Source organism: Lucilia sericata, unplaced genomic scaffold (genome assembly GCF_015586225.1).
Source record: "Lucilia sericata isolate MDLA Ls3-8-SP2 unplaced genomic scaffold, ASM1558622v1 Contig000153F_arrow, whole genome shotgun sequence".
Lineage (NCBI taxonomy): Eukaryota > Metazoa > Arthropoda > Insecta > Diptera > Calliphoridae > Lucilia > Lucilia sericata.
In genome coordinates, this window is record NW_023994184.1 from 162055 (window position 1) to 175416 (window position 13362).

The following is a 13362-nucleotide window of genomic DNA, read 5'->3' on the forward strand; positions in this document are numbered from 1 at the left end:
TATTTTCTTGTTTAATTTCTCCTTTAGTTGGCAACTTTTTCATCACTTATATAACCGGATTTCGTGGCAGTCGTAAACTTAAGGTTGGTGACTATACATTTACGCGCAATAAAGCTTCGGGTAATAAAACCTATTGGTCTTGTGCCCGTGCAGGTATTCATAAATGCAAGGCTCGTGCTGTTACTATCGATGAAGATTTTCGTCATGATGTGGTGCTTAAATGTGGCAAACACAATCATCCACCGTTTTAACGAGGCTTATCCACATCCTTCTGCAGACAATATTTCAACGTTCGTTCTTTATTATCTAGCCAATACATATAAAAATGTAGTCGCCAAACATTATGTATGTTTAACATCATCATCATCATCATCATAATTTTCTTTTAATTTTTCAGTTTAAACAAATTGTTAGAAAATGATTAGTGTTTAAAGTTTAAAATTTGTTTTTTCTCTCTGTCTTTTCATGGCAAAATTTTGATAATAAACTTTAAAATGTTATTAACTTATTTTTAAATTACAAAAAAAAAAGAAAACAATTCTTAATTAATTTTAATTGGGTTGGTTTGGGAATTTCTTTAAAGCTTTTCCTTTATTAGATTTTTATTAATATTTTTCTTTTTCTATGTTACAGGTGGTATTATTAAGGTGGAACATGGTGATTTTTCATTTATAAATGGCCAACGAGGCTGCACTCTTTTGGCATATAAGGGCTATAATTTTGTTAAAAATCGCAAAAGTGGTGTGAAAACATACTGGATATGTGCCAAAAAGGTAAGTAAAATATTTAGAACTTAAAAGAAATATTGAAAATTTGTTGGAACTTTTTTTTTCCTTTAGAAAAAAAGGTTTTTTAGGATTAAGTTCTTTTTATAGAAGATATATTTTTAATAAGATGTTATCATAAAAAAGTGCTCTTTTTTGTGTAAAAGTTCTTTTTCTTTAAAAAATCTGCATTTCTTTGGAAAAAAGCTCTATCTATAAAGTAATTTTTCATAGAAAATGTATTTATTTGAATAAAAAAAAAGATTTTTCATAAAAACAATTTTTTATAGAAAAATGTTATTTGTTATAGATAAAATGCAATTTTGTTAACAAAGAGCTTTTTCATACAAATAAAGCTTTATCATTGGATAAAAGTTTTTTCATAGAAAAAGTTCTTTTTTTTTAATCGAAAAGCAGCTCTTTTTATATGAAAATTGACTTTTCTATAAAAAAGCTCTATTTTTATAAAAATGTTACATGTTTATAAAAATGCAATTTTTTTTGAAAAAGCTCTTTCAATTAAAAAATAACTTTCATAAGAAAGTGAATTTTCATAGATTAAGTGCTTTTTTGAAGACAAAGAATTTTCATACAAATAAAGCTTTATCATTGGAAAATAGTTTTTTGATAAAAAAAGGACTTTTCTAATGGAAACAGAGCTTTATTTTTATGAAAAATCTCTTCTTTTATGAAAAGTCACTTTTTCTAAAATGTCTTTTTGTTAAATGCACTTTTTCTATGAAAATGTGAACAAATTTGTTAAAAAAAGAGCTTTTTTTGGTAAAAGAAAACTTTGTATGCAAATTATTTTTGGCGAAAATATTTATTTTGAAATAATTTATGCAAAGATTTAAACAAAACGTTGGCATTATTATAACAATATATGTATGTGCATAAAATTGTCAATGAATTTATAAACATAAAGTATTAAAATATCCAGCATGCATGTAAAATATGTATTTACAACATTTGTTCTTTCCTTTTCTATTTCAAATTACAATTTTATCTCTTTTGTTTTTGTTCGTTTTTTTTTTACTTTCTAGGGTAGTTTAAAATGTAATGCCCGCGTTGTGACTGATGTTGTGAATGGTATTACACAGATTGTTTTGGAATCATGCCATCATAATCATTCACAGTTGGTGACACGCAAAAAACGTAAATCTACAGCAATTGCTTTAGCCGAGGCACTTTTAAATGAGAACACAAAACTAGTACAGGAAATAAGTAAAAAGATTAAACAGTCACCTTGATTTCGAAAGCAACAACAAATCAAATTATTATTAGAGGCTGCTGGGGATGATGGTTAAGAAGGAAGACAAGAAATATAAAAAATAGAAAATAATACAAAACATGTATGGATCGTTTGAAATATAATTTTCAAAAATATATCATTTAGCTAAACTAATAGTTTAACAATAAATTAAGAAATTTAAAAATTTAAAATAATGTTTATTTTTTTATTTTTTATTGTAAGCATTTATTTTAGTAAGCTTAATCCAGTCTTTAACAGTTTTTATTTATAATTTTAAAATTATTTTTAGAATTTCCCAAATTTATTACCGGCCAAGGAGGTTGCCAGATTTTGATGTATAAAAATGAAAAATTTGTTAAGAATCGTAAAACAGATACTCGTACCTATTGGATTTGTTCAAAAAAAGTGAGTTTAAAACGATTAACTTAAAATTTCAACTTGTTTTTCAAATTACTATTAACAAACGTATATTTTTCAATACAACATTATAATACATAATTTGATATTTAAATTTCAAATCTATTCTATTAAAATAATTTTCTTTTTAATTTTAGAATGCTACAATTTGTCGTGCTCGCCTTGTTACTGGTCGCGATGTATTTGGTTTGGAGCGTATATTCCAATACAACTGCAAACATAATCATACCCCCAAAAATCCTTTTACTAAACTTCAAGCTGCCAGAAAGGATAGAAAGAATTTTGTAATATCAAGTGTTGCATCTTTAAATAGTGTTAATAAAAAGAAAATTCCAAAGAAAATTCTAAAAAATTAGAATTTTGTAAAAATTAAAAAAACAATAAAATATTACAATCAAAATCTATTTCAACAAATCTTTGTAAATATGTGTTAAAAAATAGTTAAATATTTTTTTTGTAATTTGTCTATAAATGGTGTGGCGTAAAATTATAATAAATTTAAAACACAAGTATTAAAATTTTATATAGTTTTTAAATCAATTTGTACCTTTTTAAAATGTAACGTTTAATGTTTAACTTATTTAAAAGAAAAGTTTTAATAGTTTTATTAATATATATATTAATCTTTACAGAACTAGCAGTTTTAGCTATCGGCCAAAGAGGCTGTACGGTGTTATTTTATGGAAATGAAAAGTTTGTGAAAAATCGCAAATCAAGTACGCGAACTTATTGGATTTGTTCGAAAAAGGTGAGTCTACAAATACATATGAAAGTTATATTTTTATTTTGTAACTGCGAGCCAAACGAAAGAGACTATAGACTAGACTATAGACTGGACTATAGACTAGACTATAGACTAGACTATAGACTAGACTATAGACTAGACTATAGACTAGACTATAGACTAGACTATAGACTAGACTATAGACTAGACTATAGACTAGACTATAGACTAGACTATAGACTATACTATAGACTATACTATAGACTAGACTATAGACTAGACTATAGACTAGACTATAGACTAGACTATAGACTAGACTATAGACTAGACTATAGACTAGACTATAGACTAGACTATAGACTAGACTATAGACTAGACTATAGACTAGACTATAGACTAGACTATAGACTAGACTATAGACTAGACTATAGACTAGACTATAGACTAGACTATAGACTAGACTATAGACTAGACTATAGACTAGACTATAGACTAGACTATAGACTAGACTATAGACTAGACTATAGACTAGACTATAGACTAGACTATAGACTAGGCTATAGACTAGACTATAGACTAGACTATAGACTAGACTATAGACTAGACTATAGACTAGACTATAGACTAGACTAGACTATAGACTAGACTAGACTATAGACTAGACTATAGACTAGACTATAGACTAGACTATAGACTAGACTATAGACTAGACTATAGACTAGACTATAGACTAGACTATAGACTAGACTATAGACTAGACTATAGACTAGACTATAGACTAGACTATAGACTAGACTATAGACTAGACTATAGACTAGACTATAGACTAGACTATAGACTAGACTATAGACTAGACTATAGACTAGACTAGACTATAGACTAGACTATAGACTAGACTAGACTATAGACTAGACTATAGACTAGACTATAGACTAGACTATAGACTAGACTATAGACTAGACTATAGACTAGACTATAGACTAGACTATAGACTAGACTATAGACTGGACTATAGACTAGACTATAGACTAGACTATAGACTAGACTATAGACTAGACTATAGACTAGACTAGACTATAGACTAGACTATAGACTAGACTATAGACTAGACTATAGACTAGACTATAGACTAGACTATAGACTAGACTATAGACTAGACTATAGACTAGACTATAGACTAGACTATAGACTGGACTAGACTATAGACTAGACTATAGACTAGACTATAGACTAGACTATAGACTAGACTATAGACTAGACTATAGACTAGACTATAGACTAGACTATAGACTAGACTATAGACTAGACTATAGACTAGACTATAGACTAGACTATAGACTAGACTATAGACTAGACTAGACTAGACTATAGACTAGACTATAGACTAGACTATAGACTAGACTATAGACTAGACTATAGACTAGACTATAGACTAGACTATAGACTAGACTATAGACTAGACTATAGACTAGACTATAGACTAGACTATAGACTAGACTATAGACTAGACTATAGACTAGACTATAGACTAGACTATAGACTAGACTATAGACTAGACTATAGACTAGACTATAGACTAGACTATAGACTAGACTATAGACTAGACTATAGACTAGACTATAGACTAGACTATAGACTAGACTATAGACTAGACTATAGACTAGACTATAGACTAGACTATAGACTAGACTATAGACTAGACTATAGACTAGACTATAGACTAGACTATAGACTAGACTATAGACTAGACTATAGACTAGACTATAGACTAGACTATAGACTAGACTATAGACTAGACTATAGACTAGACTATAGACTAGACTATAGACTAGACTATAGACTAGACTATAGACTAGACTATAGACTAGACTATAGACAGACTAGACTAGACTAGACTAGACTATAGACTAGACTATAGACTAGACTATAGACTAGACTATAGACTAGACTATAGACTAGACTATAGACTAGACTATAGACTAGACTATAGACTAGACTATAGACTAGACTATAGACTAGACTATAGACTAGACTATAGACTAGACTATAGACTAGACTATAGACTAGACTATAGACTAGACTATAGACTAGACTATAGACTAGACTATAGACTAGACTATAGACTAGACTATAGATTAGACTATAGACTAGACTATAGACTAGACTATAATACAAATAATTACAAATCATCAGTATTTAAATTTCAAAATTTTAGCTTTTTCAAAACAGTTTCGTTTAGAAACTTCAAGATATAATTTTTGCCTCAAAATGTCCATTGTATTTGTTGAAAAATATAAAAATTTTGGCTTGATAAACGGTCTTTTTCTAAATAATATAAACATGACTTATAAATAAATCTATAATTTTTATAATTTGATCTTAAATTTAACTCATTTAGATGTATTCTTATGTAGTTTTCTTATTGTTTCTCATTTCAGGATATAACTTTATGTCGAGCCCGTATCGTTACTGGTCGTGATGGCCAGGGCTTAGAACGTATAATTCAACGTACCTTTGAACACAATCATACACGAAAATATCCTGATCGTAAAGCATATAAGGATAAAAATTTACTTATGTCAAAAGTTTTAACACTAAAAAGAAATAATGAAAATAATTTGTAAATAACTTAATAATCCTAAATAGTTCTAAGTAATTTATATTTATTTTTTTAAAAATAAACTAAGTAATAACAATAATAATAAAAAATCGTATAGAAACGTTTAATCTAAAACTCTAAATGTTCATAAATATTAAGTAATTTATTAATTAAATTAAAAGCATATTTTTTATATAAAAAACTTTTCTATGTTTATTTTTGTTTACAGACACCATACGCACCTTTCAGTACAGTGTGGCCAATATCAAGTTGGAAGTTACGGAGGAAAATGAAACGTTTTTACACAATTCCTATTTAAAGTGCAATAACGTGGCACTCAAAAGAGGCAGTGGTGGTGGTGCAAGTCTGATTAAGACTGGTTTATCTAAACGCAAGCCAACATTTTTAAATTCTCGTACCTTAGATGATTGGGGCAATATTAAATATACTGATACTGCTAGAGGCAATAAATTATTATATTTCGAGGGTCATCGTTTTATTAAGAACAATATTTATGGTTCAAATATCTATTGGAAATGTTCGAAATGGCATAGTAATTGTAAAGCTCGGGCCATAACCTCCTTGGAAGTACCCTCCAAATGTATTATAAAAGGCTGTCATAATCATCCTTTAACAAATGAAGACTAAATTAAGAAAAGGTCTAAAACAACAAAATAACCAAACACTTTAACAATTACACACAAAGAATATACAATTTAATTTTAAATAAATAGCAATATTAAAATGAAAACTAAATGAAAAACCATAAAACAAATGTTTAACTAATTTCTTTTCTTTTTTGTATGTTGTAAATTTTATATAAATTTTAAGTTTATGAAAACATTTTTTTAATATTTCTTTCTTTTTTTGGTTTTATCTTTCTAGCTTTTCGCATAGATTTTATAGATTCCAAGAAAAATGGTGGCAAATTATTGGTTATCAATGGCTTTCGTTTCTTTCGCAATAAAAAACATGGCTCACGACAATACTGGAAATGTAGTAATTATTATAAGGAAAAATGTCCCGCCATTGCCATATACGATGAGAATACTTTAAATTTAAGATTGTGTCATCAGCATCGCCATGTATCCAGCAATGATATTGAAATTAAACCTTTTCTAGCCAAAGAACATAATATGATGGGTGAAGCTGCTTTGGCTGCTTTTAAAAATTGATAAGAGTTTATGTAAAAGTTAAGAAGTTAATATAAACTAAAGGTTTGTTTGTAGCCTGCCAATATACACTGAAAAAAACCTAGACAAAGTAAGAACAGTTTTTTTTTTACAAGTATATTTTAAACTAAATGAAGACATACTTTGACAAATCTCTTTTTTATAAATATTTGTAATTTATGTACATTTATTATTGTTATTTAAATTTTTAGGCTAAAGAAATGTTTTCTTATGAAAAAGGAAACAGAATTAAAGTTTTGTATATTTAAATGCAAAATACATATTTAAGGAAATATGTATTTTAGTTATAACCTTTTTAAACAATTTTAAACTAAATATTTTTTAATAACGGATTCAGTAACATAGGGTATTTAATTTTGATTGATTTGTTACATTTTCGAGTTTAATATTTTCAAAATTAACTCAACATTTGTATACAATGTTATTAAATGTTTAATTTTCTTAAAAATTTGTTACTGAATACGTTTTATAAAGATTTCAGAAGTTAAAATCTTTATAATAAAATTTCTATATTTTCTTAGTTTTTATAAATACGAGTTAATAATGTAAATTATCTTTGTAAATAAATGCCAAATATTGTTTTTAAATAACATTTTTCATAAAATTATGTTCAAAATAAAAAGAAAAAAACAAACAAATTCCATTAAAACAAAAAAACACTAATATAAACAAATAATAATTTAATTATAAAACAACTTTATGGAAAAAACAAAGAAAAATCTCTTTGGAATTACAAAATTAACAAAAAACAATTTATATTGAAATTTTTATTTTTTACTAACAAATACAATTTTTCTTTTCCATTCTCTTAGAATCTTCACAACATGGTCAATATAAGGGCAAACATCCTAAAATACAATTTTCCGTATCAAAACGTGGTGGCCAATTGCTGTGGTTAGATGGTTTGAAATATTTTCGCAATAATGAAAATAGAACCAACTTATTCTGGCGCTGTCATTGGTATTATAGACGTATACGTTGTCCCGTCTTAATATGTATGAATAAATTTGATATAAATGATTTTCGTCAAATACACAAACATTGTCATATAAAATCTGCCAATAAACAGACAAATAAATTAAATGCTGCTTCAAGGACAGTACAAACAAATCAAACAGATAATGCCGCTACTAATGAAACAACAAATAATGAGGAAGTTGTTATTGTAAATGTAACCCATATGGAACTGGTAGAAGCCACAGAAAGTTCTCAGCAAAAGTGATAATTTTGTAAAAATTATGTATACTATAGTTTATAATAAACTTTAATTTAAAACCTTACTTAATTTTAATAAAATATAAAAAAAGAATTCCAAAAAGTTTGAAACTTTAAAGCTCTTTATTATTTGTTTAATAATACTTTTTTAAGTTTTAACTCTTAAAAACAAATTAATTAAAACATTTTACTAATTATTTGTTTTTGTTCTGCTTTTGAATTTTTCTTTTAGTGGTTTTGGCTAATGATGTGGTGCCCAATCCTGAAGATGTTTTAATATTTTTCACTCAATCCCTAAGAGGACGACCCGCCATTATGGCCAATGGTGTACGTTTTTTGATTATGAGTGAAAATAAAAAGAAAATCTTATGGCGTTGTTCATCAATGGCTACCAAGAAAATCAAATGTCCAGCTCGCATAACCATGTTAAAGGAAACACCTCCGAAATTTATCATCAATAAAGCAGAACATATACACGCTGAATTGAAACGCAACAAATATGGTGCCACTAAAAATCAAGTTTATAATTTAGCAAAAATTAAAGCTGAAACTGTGGAGTATGATAATACTATCGGTTATCAGGTGGTAAATGCAGCAGCGGAAAATAATTAAAGAAGAGGCGAACAACTTGCAGTAAGATAAATTCACGATTTCAAAAAATATCAAGTGTAACGTACATTTTTTTCCCCTTTTTTTGTAATAATTTGAATAATTTTATTTGAAATGATTTAATTTAGTTTTATATAATATTTATGATTTAATTTGTGAATACAATTGTGTGAATTCAAAAGCATTAGCTGGACCACTAAGCAATTCCCTATGGAAGTGTTTATTTTGTTTTCCTCCCAAAAAAATTTGAATAGAAAAATGGAATTTTTTTTTACTGGGACAAAATTTTAATAAATATTTAATTGCTTTTTATTATTTGTATGTATATTAAACATTAGATTTTCAATAAAAAAATTAGTTACAGGAATTTTATTAAATATTTAAACATTAGAATTTATATGAAAAACAAAAGGAATTTTCAAATACAGTGGACGTCCACTAGTACGAATTATATAGTGTCAGTCCCTTTCGTAATACCGAAAAATTCGTATTATTGAACAACACATTTTGTATGTTTAAATTCAAATAATACACATAAAATATTGGATTTTATTTATTTTTGTTTTATTTTTCATGAAAAATTACATAACGGAACAAAATATAATAAATGTGTATTATTTTAAATAAATTTCTTGTACGTAAACGGGCATAAAAGGGACATATTTACGTATATGAATTGTTAATTTTGAAAGTATCGTGAGTCCAATGGTTGAAATGAGATATATGTAGAAGGTTTTAAATTTTAATGTTTTTAAAAAGATGTGTGCCAAAGACAATTTGCAATTTACATATGTGTTCTAAAATGTATTAAAATGTTCAGATTACATAAAACTTTTATTAGAAACTTGAATGGAATATACCACAATTCTCTAATTTATAATTTTCTCTTAAAAATTAGAATAGTTATCCTTAAACCCATTGTTTGGAATGTGGAGTCACACTACTTTCAAAATTAACATACATACATATGTATATAAATATCATTTTACTTATTAAAAAATCCATCATTTAACATCGATGTTTATTACATTGTAAAATGATTCTTACGGCTTTTTCAATAACAGCGCTTTTGAAGCTTCAATATTGTTCTCAGCAGAGTTATTGTCGGGAACTAATAAAATACTTTCCTCATTGGCGTTATCATCCAATTTAATTTCTTCTCTTGGGTCATCAAAATTCCAATAAAATAAATTAATAACACTAAATAATTGTTGATTTGTACATGCAGTAAATTGTGTGTATAGGATTTTTAAAAATACAAAACACTTGTAATAAATACAAAAAAACTTCAAAATTACTGAGCTTAAGATGAATGATACCGAAATAATAAAATAAAAACATAATAAAAACTTCATTCATACGTAAATAAAACCAAAATTCCCATAAAAAATGCGTTATTCGTACTATCGAACAGAAAAATTGTGACTTTATTCGTACTATAGAGTAGACAATGCAACAATTTTGACATTCGTATTATTGGATATTCGTAATAAAGAGTATACGTACTATTGGACGTCCACTGTAATATAAAAATATAAATCAAAGTAAATAATGAATAAATATTAATCTACGGATTATTTTGAACCGATTTAATTTTTTTCGAACATAACTTAAAATTTTCTATAAATAATTTAAATTTAGATGCTATTTAAAAGCATTAAAAATTTGTGGAACGTAGTTTAGAATTTAAATTTTCGAAAATTTTTTAAGAATTTTTATGATTTAGAAATTATTTTGAGCAGCTTAAATAATTTTTCGAATATAAATTGAAATTATCGAAATTGATTTCGAATTCTTTTAATTTTTAGAAATTCTTTAATAACCTTGTAATTTAAAGATTATTTTGAACAGCTTTAAACATTTTCCGAACATAACTTCGATTTTTCGAAATTAATATTTTTTAAGAATTTTTCGAACATAATTTCGAAAATTATTTAAGAAAATTTATGAAATCATAAATTAATTTCGTATTTTAATTATTTAAAAATCGGGGCCTGTTGGACGTATCCTTACCCAGTGTCTCTTGTGGGAAATCGAATCAAGAACAAGAAGGTTCTGATAGAATCGAACGGTACATAACATACTTTAAAAATTTAGAACAAATTGGAATCATCAAGGCTACGGGAATTAGTAGTTCTAGTTCAGTTCTAGTTCAGTTTCTAGTTCAGTCTAGTTCAGTTTAGTTTCATTTCTGTTCACTTCTAGTTCAGTTTAGTTCAGTCTAGTTCAGTTCTAGTTCAGTTCTAGCTCAGTTCTAGTTCAGTTCTAGTTCATTTCTAGTCAGTCTAGTTCAGTTCTAGTTCAGTTCTAGTTCTAGTTCAGTTCTAGTTCAGTTCTAGTTCAGTTCTAGTTCAGTTCTAGTTCAGTTCTAGTTCAGTAGTCTAGTTCAGTTCTAGTTCAGTTCTAGTTCTAGTTCAGTTCTTAGTTCAGTTCTAGTTCTAGTCTAGTTCTAGTTCAGTTCTAGTTCAGTTTATAGTTCAGTTCTAGTTCAGTTCTAGTTCAGTTCTAGTTCAGTTCTAGTTCAGTTCTAGTTCAGTTCTAGTTCAGTTCTAGTTCAGTTCTAGTTCAGTTCTAGTTCAGTTCTAGTTCGTTCTAGTTCTAGTTCTAGTTCTAGTTCAGTTCTAGTTCAGTTCTAGTTCTAGTTCAGTTCTAGTTCAGTTCTAGTTCAGTTCTAGTTCAGTTCTAGTTCAGTTCTAGTTCAGTTCTAGTTCAGTTCTAGTTCAGTTCTAGTTCCGTTCTAGTTCAGTTCTAGTCAGTTCTAGTTCAGTTCTAGTTCAGTTCTAGTTCAGTTCTAGTTCAGTTCTAGTTCAGTTCTAGTCAGTTCTAGTTCAGTTCTAGTTCAGTTAGTTCAGTTCTAGTTCAGTTCTAGTTCAGTTCTAGTTCAGTTCTAGTTCTAGTTCAGTTCTAGTTCAGTTCTAGTTCAGTTCTAGTTCAGTTCTAGTTCAGTTCTAGTTCAGTTCTAGTTCTAGTTCAGTTCTAGTTCAGTTCTAGTTCAGTTCTAGTTCAGTTCTAGTTCAGTTCTAGTTCAGTTCTAGTTCAGTTCTAGTTCAGTTCTAGTTCAGTTCTAGTTCAGTTCTAGTTCTAGTTCAGTTCTAGTTCAGTTCTAGTTCAGTTCTAGTTCATAGTTCTAGTTCAGTTCTAGTTCAGTTCTAGTTCAGTTCTAGTTCAGTTCTAGTTCAGTTCTAGTTCAGTTCTAGTTCAGTTCTAGTTCAGTTCTAGTTCAGTTCTAGTTCAGTTCTAGTTCAGTTCTAGTTCAGTTCTAGTTCAGTTCTAGTTCAGTTCTAGTTCAGTTCTAGTTCAGTTCTAGTTCAGTTCTAGTTCAGTTCTAGTTCAGTCTAGTTCAGTTCTAGTTCAGTTCTAGTTCAGTTCTAGTTCAGTTCTAGTTCAGTTCTAGTTCAGTTCTAGTTCAGTTCTAGTTCAGTTCTAGTTCAGTTCTAGTTCAGTTCTAGTTCAGTTCTAGTTCAGTTCTAGTTCAGTTCTAGTTCAGTTCTAGTTCAGTTCTAGTTCAGTTCTAGTTCAGTTCTAGTTCAGTTCTAGTTCAGTTCTAGTTCAGTTCTAGTTCAGTTCTAGTTCAGTTCTAGTTCAGTTCTAGTTCAGTTCTAGTTCAGTTCTAGTTCAGTTCTAGTTCAGTTCTAGTTCAGTTCTAGTTCAGTTCTAGTTCAGTTCTAGTTCAGTTCTAGTTCAGTTCTAGTTCAGTTCTAGTTCAGTTCTAGTTCAGTTTAGTTCAGTTCTAGTTCAGTTCTAGTTCAGTTCTAGTTCAGTTCTAGTTCAGTTCTAGTTCAGTTCTAGTTCAGTTCGTTCAGTTCTAGTTCAGTTCTAGTTCAGTTCTAGTTCAGTTCTAGTTCAGTTCTAGTTCAGTTCTAGTTCAGTTCTAGTTCAGTTCTAGTTCAGTTCTAGTTCAGTTCTAGTTCAGTTCTAGTTCAGTTCTAGTTCAGTTCTAGTTCTAGTTCAGTTCTAGTTCAGTTCTAGTTCAGTTCTAGTTCAGTTCTAGTTCAGTTCTAGTTCAGTTCTAGTTCAGTTCTAGTTCAGTTCTAGTTCAGTTCTAGTTCAGTTCTAGTTCAGTTCTAGTTCAGTTCTAGTTCAGTTCTAGTTCAGTTCTAGTTCAGTTCTAGTTCAGTTCTAGTTCAGTTCTACTTCAGTTCTAGTTCAGTTCTAGTTCAGTTCTAGTTCAGTTCTAGTTCAGTTTTAGCTCAGTTCTAGTTCTAGGGCTACGGGAATTCTCGCTTTCTAAAAAACTAATATGACAAATTAGACATTAAAAAAATTAAACCAACTTTACCTTTTTATAAAACACTTTCAAAGTACTGCTGAAGCGTACTTTTCTTCTTTTTCTTAATATTTAAAAAATAAAAAATTTAAGTTTAATTAAAATATTAAGAATTCTCAATTAAATAAAATGACTAATGTAAATTTATTAAAAATAAAAATTTAAGAAGGCTTTTTAAGAAAGGAATTCAAATAGTGTTAAATATGGAAACAGGTTGGTATAAAGTAAAGTAAATAAAAATGTTAATTATCAAATTTCTTTAGTTGTATTAGATTTAAAACTAACAAACTATTTAATAACGTTATTATAATTTTAAATATAT

General features: G+C 27.9%; 1 protein-coding gene across 14 annotated transcripts in view; it reads left to right on the plus strand.

Moving 5' to 3' along the window:
* LOC119601249 (modifier of mdg4-like) overlaps positions 1-13362 on the plus strand; it is a 49202-nt gene that overhangs the window by 31112 nt on the left and 4728 nt on the right. The window contains exons 5-7 of one of the 14 annotated variants that reach the window (XM_037952072.1): positions 2306-2421; positions 2571-2717; positions 3066-3086. The exons of 5 other annotated variants lie outside the window; for them this stretch is intronic. In XM_037952072.1, coding sequence (XP_037808000.1) covers positions 2306-2421; positions 2571-2717; positions 3066-3071 — 269 coding nt within the window. In that variant the 3' untranslated portion in view covers positions 3072-3086. Of the gene's footprint in view, positions 1-27; positions 388-633; positions 774-1807; positions 2095-2305; positions 2422-2570; positions 2805-3065; positions 3182-5595; positions 5797-5985; positions 6450-6641; positions 7533-7761; positions 8187-8396; positions 9021-13362 lie in introns of those variants that run through there. 8 more of the 14 variants (XM_037952067.1, XM_037952064.1, XM_037952062.1 and 5 more) reach the window with 8 other exon arrangements.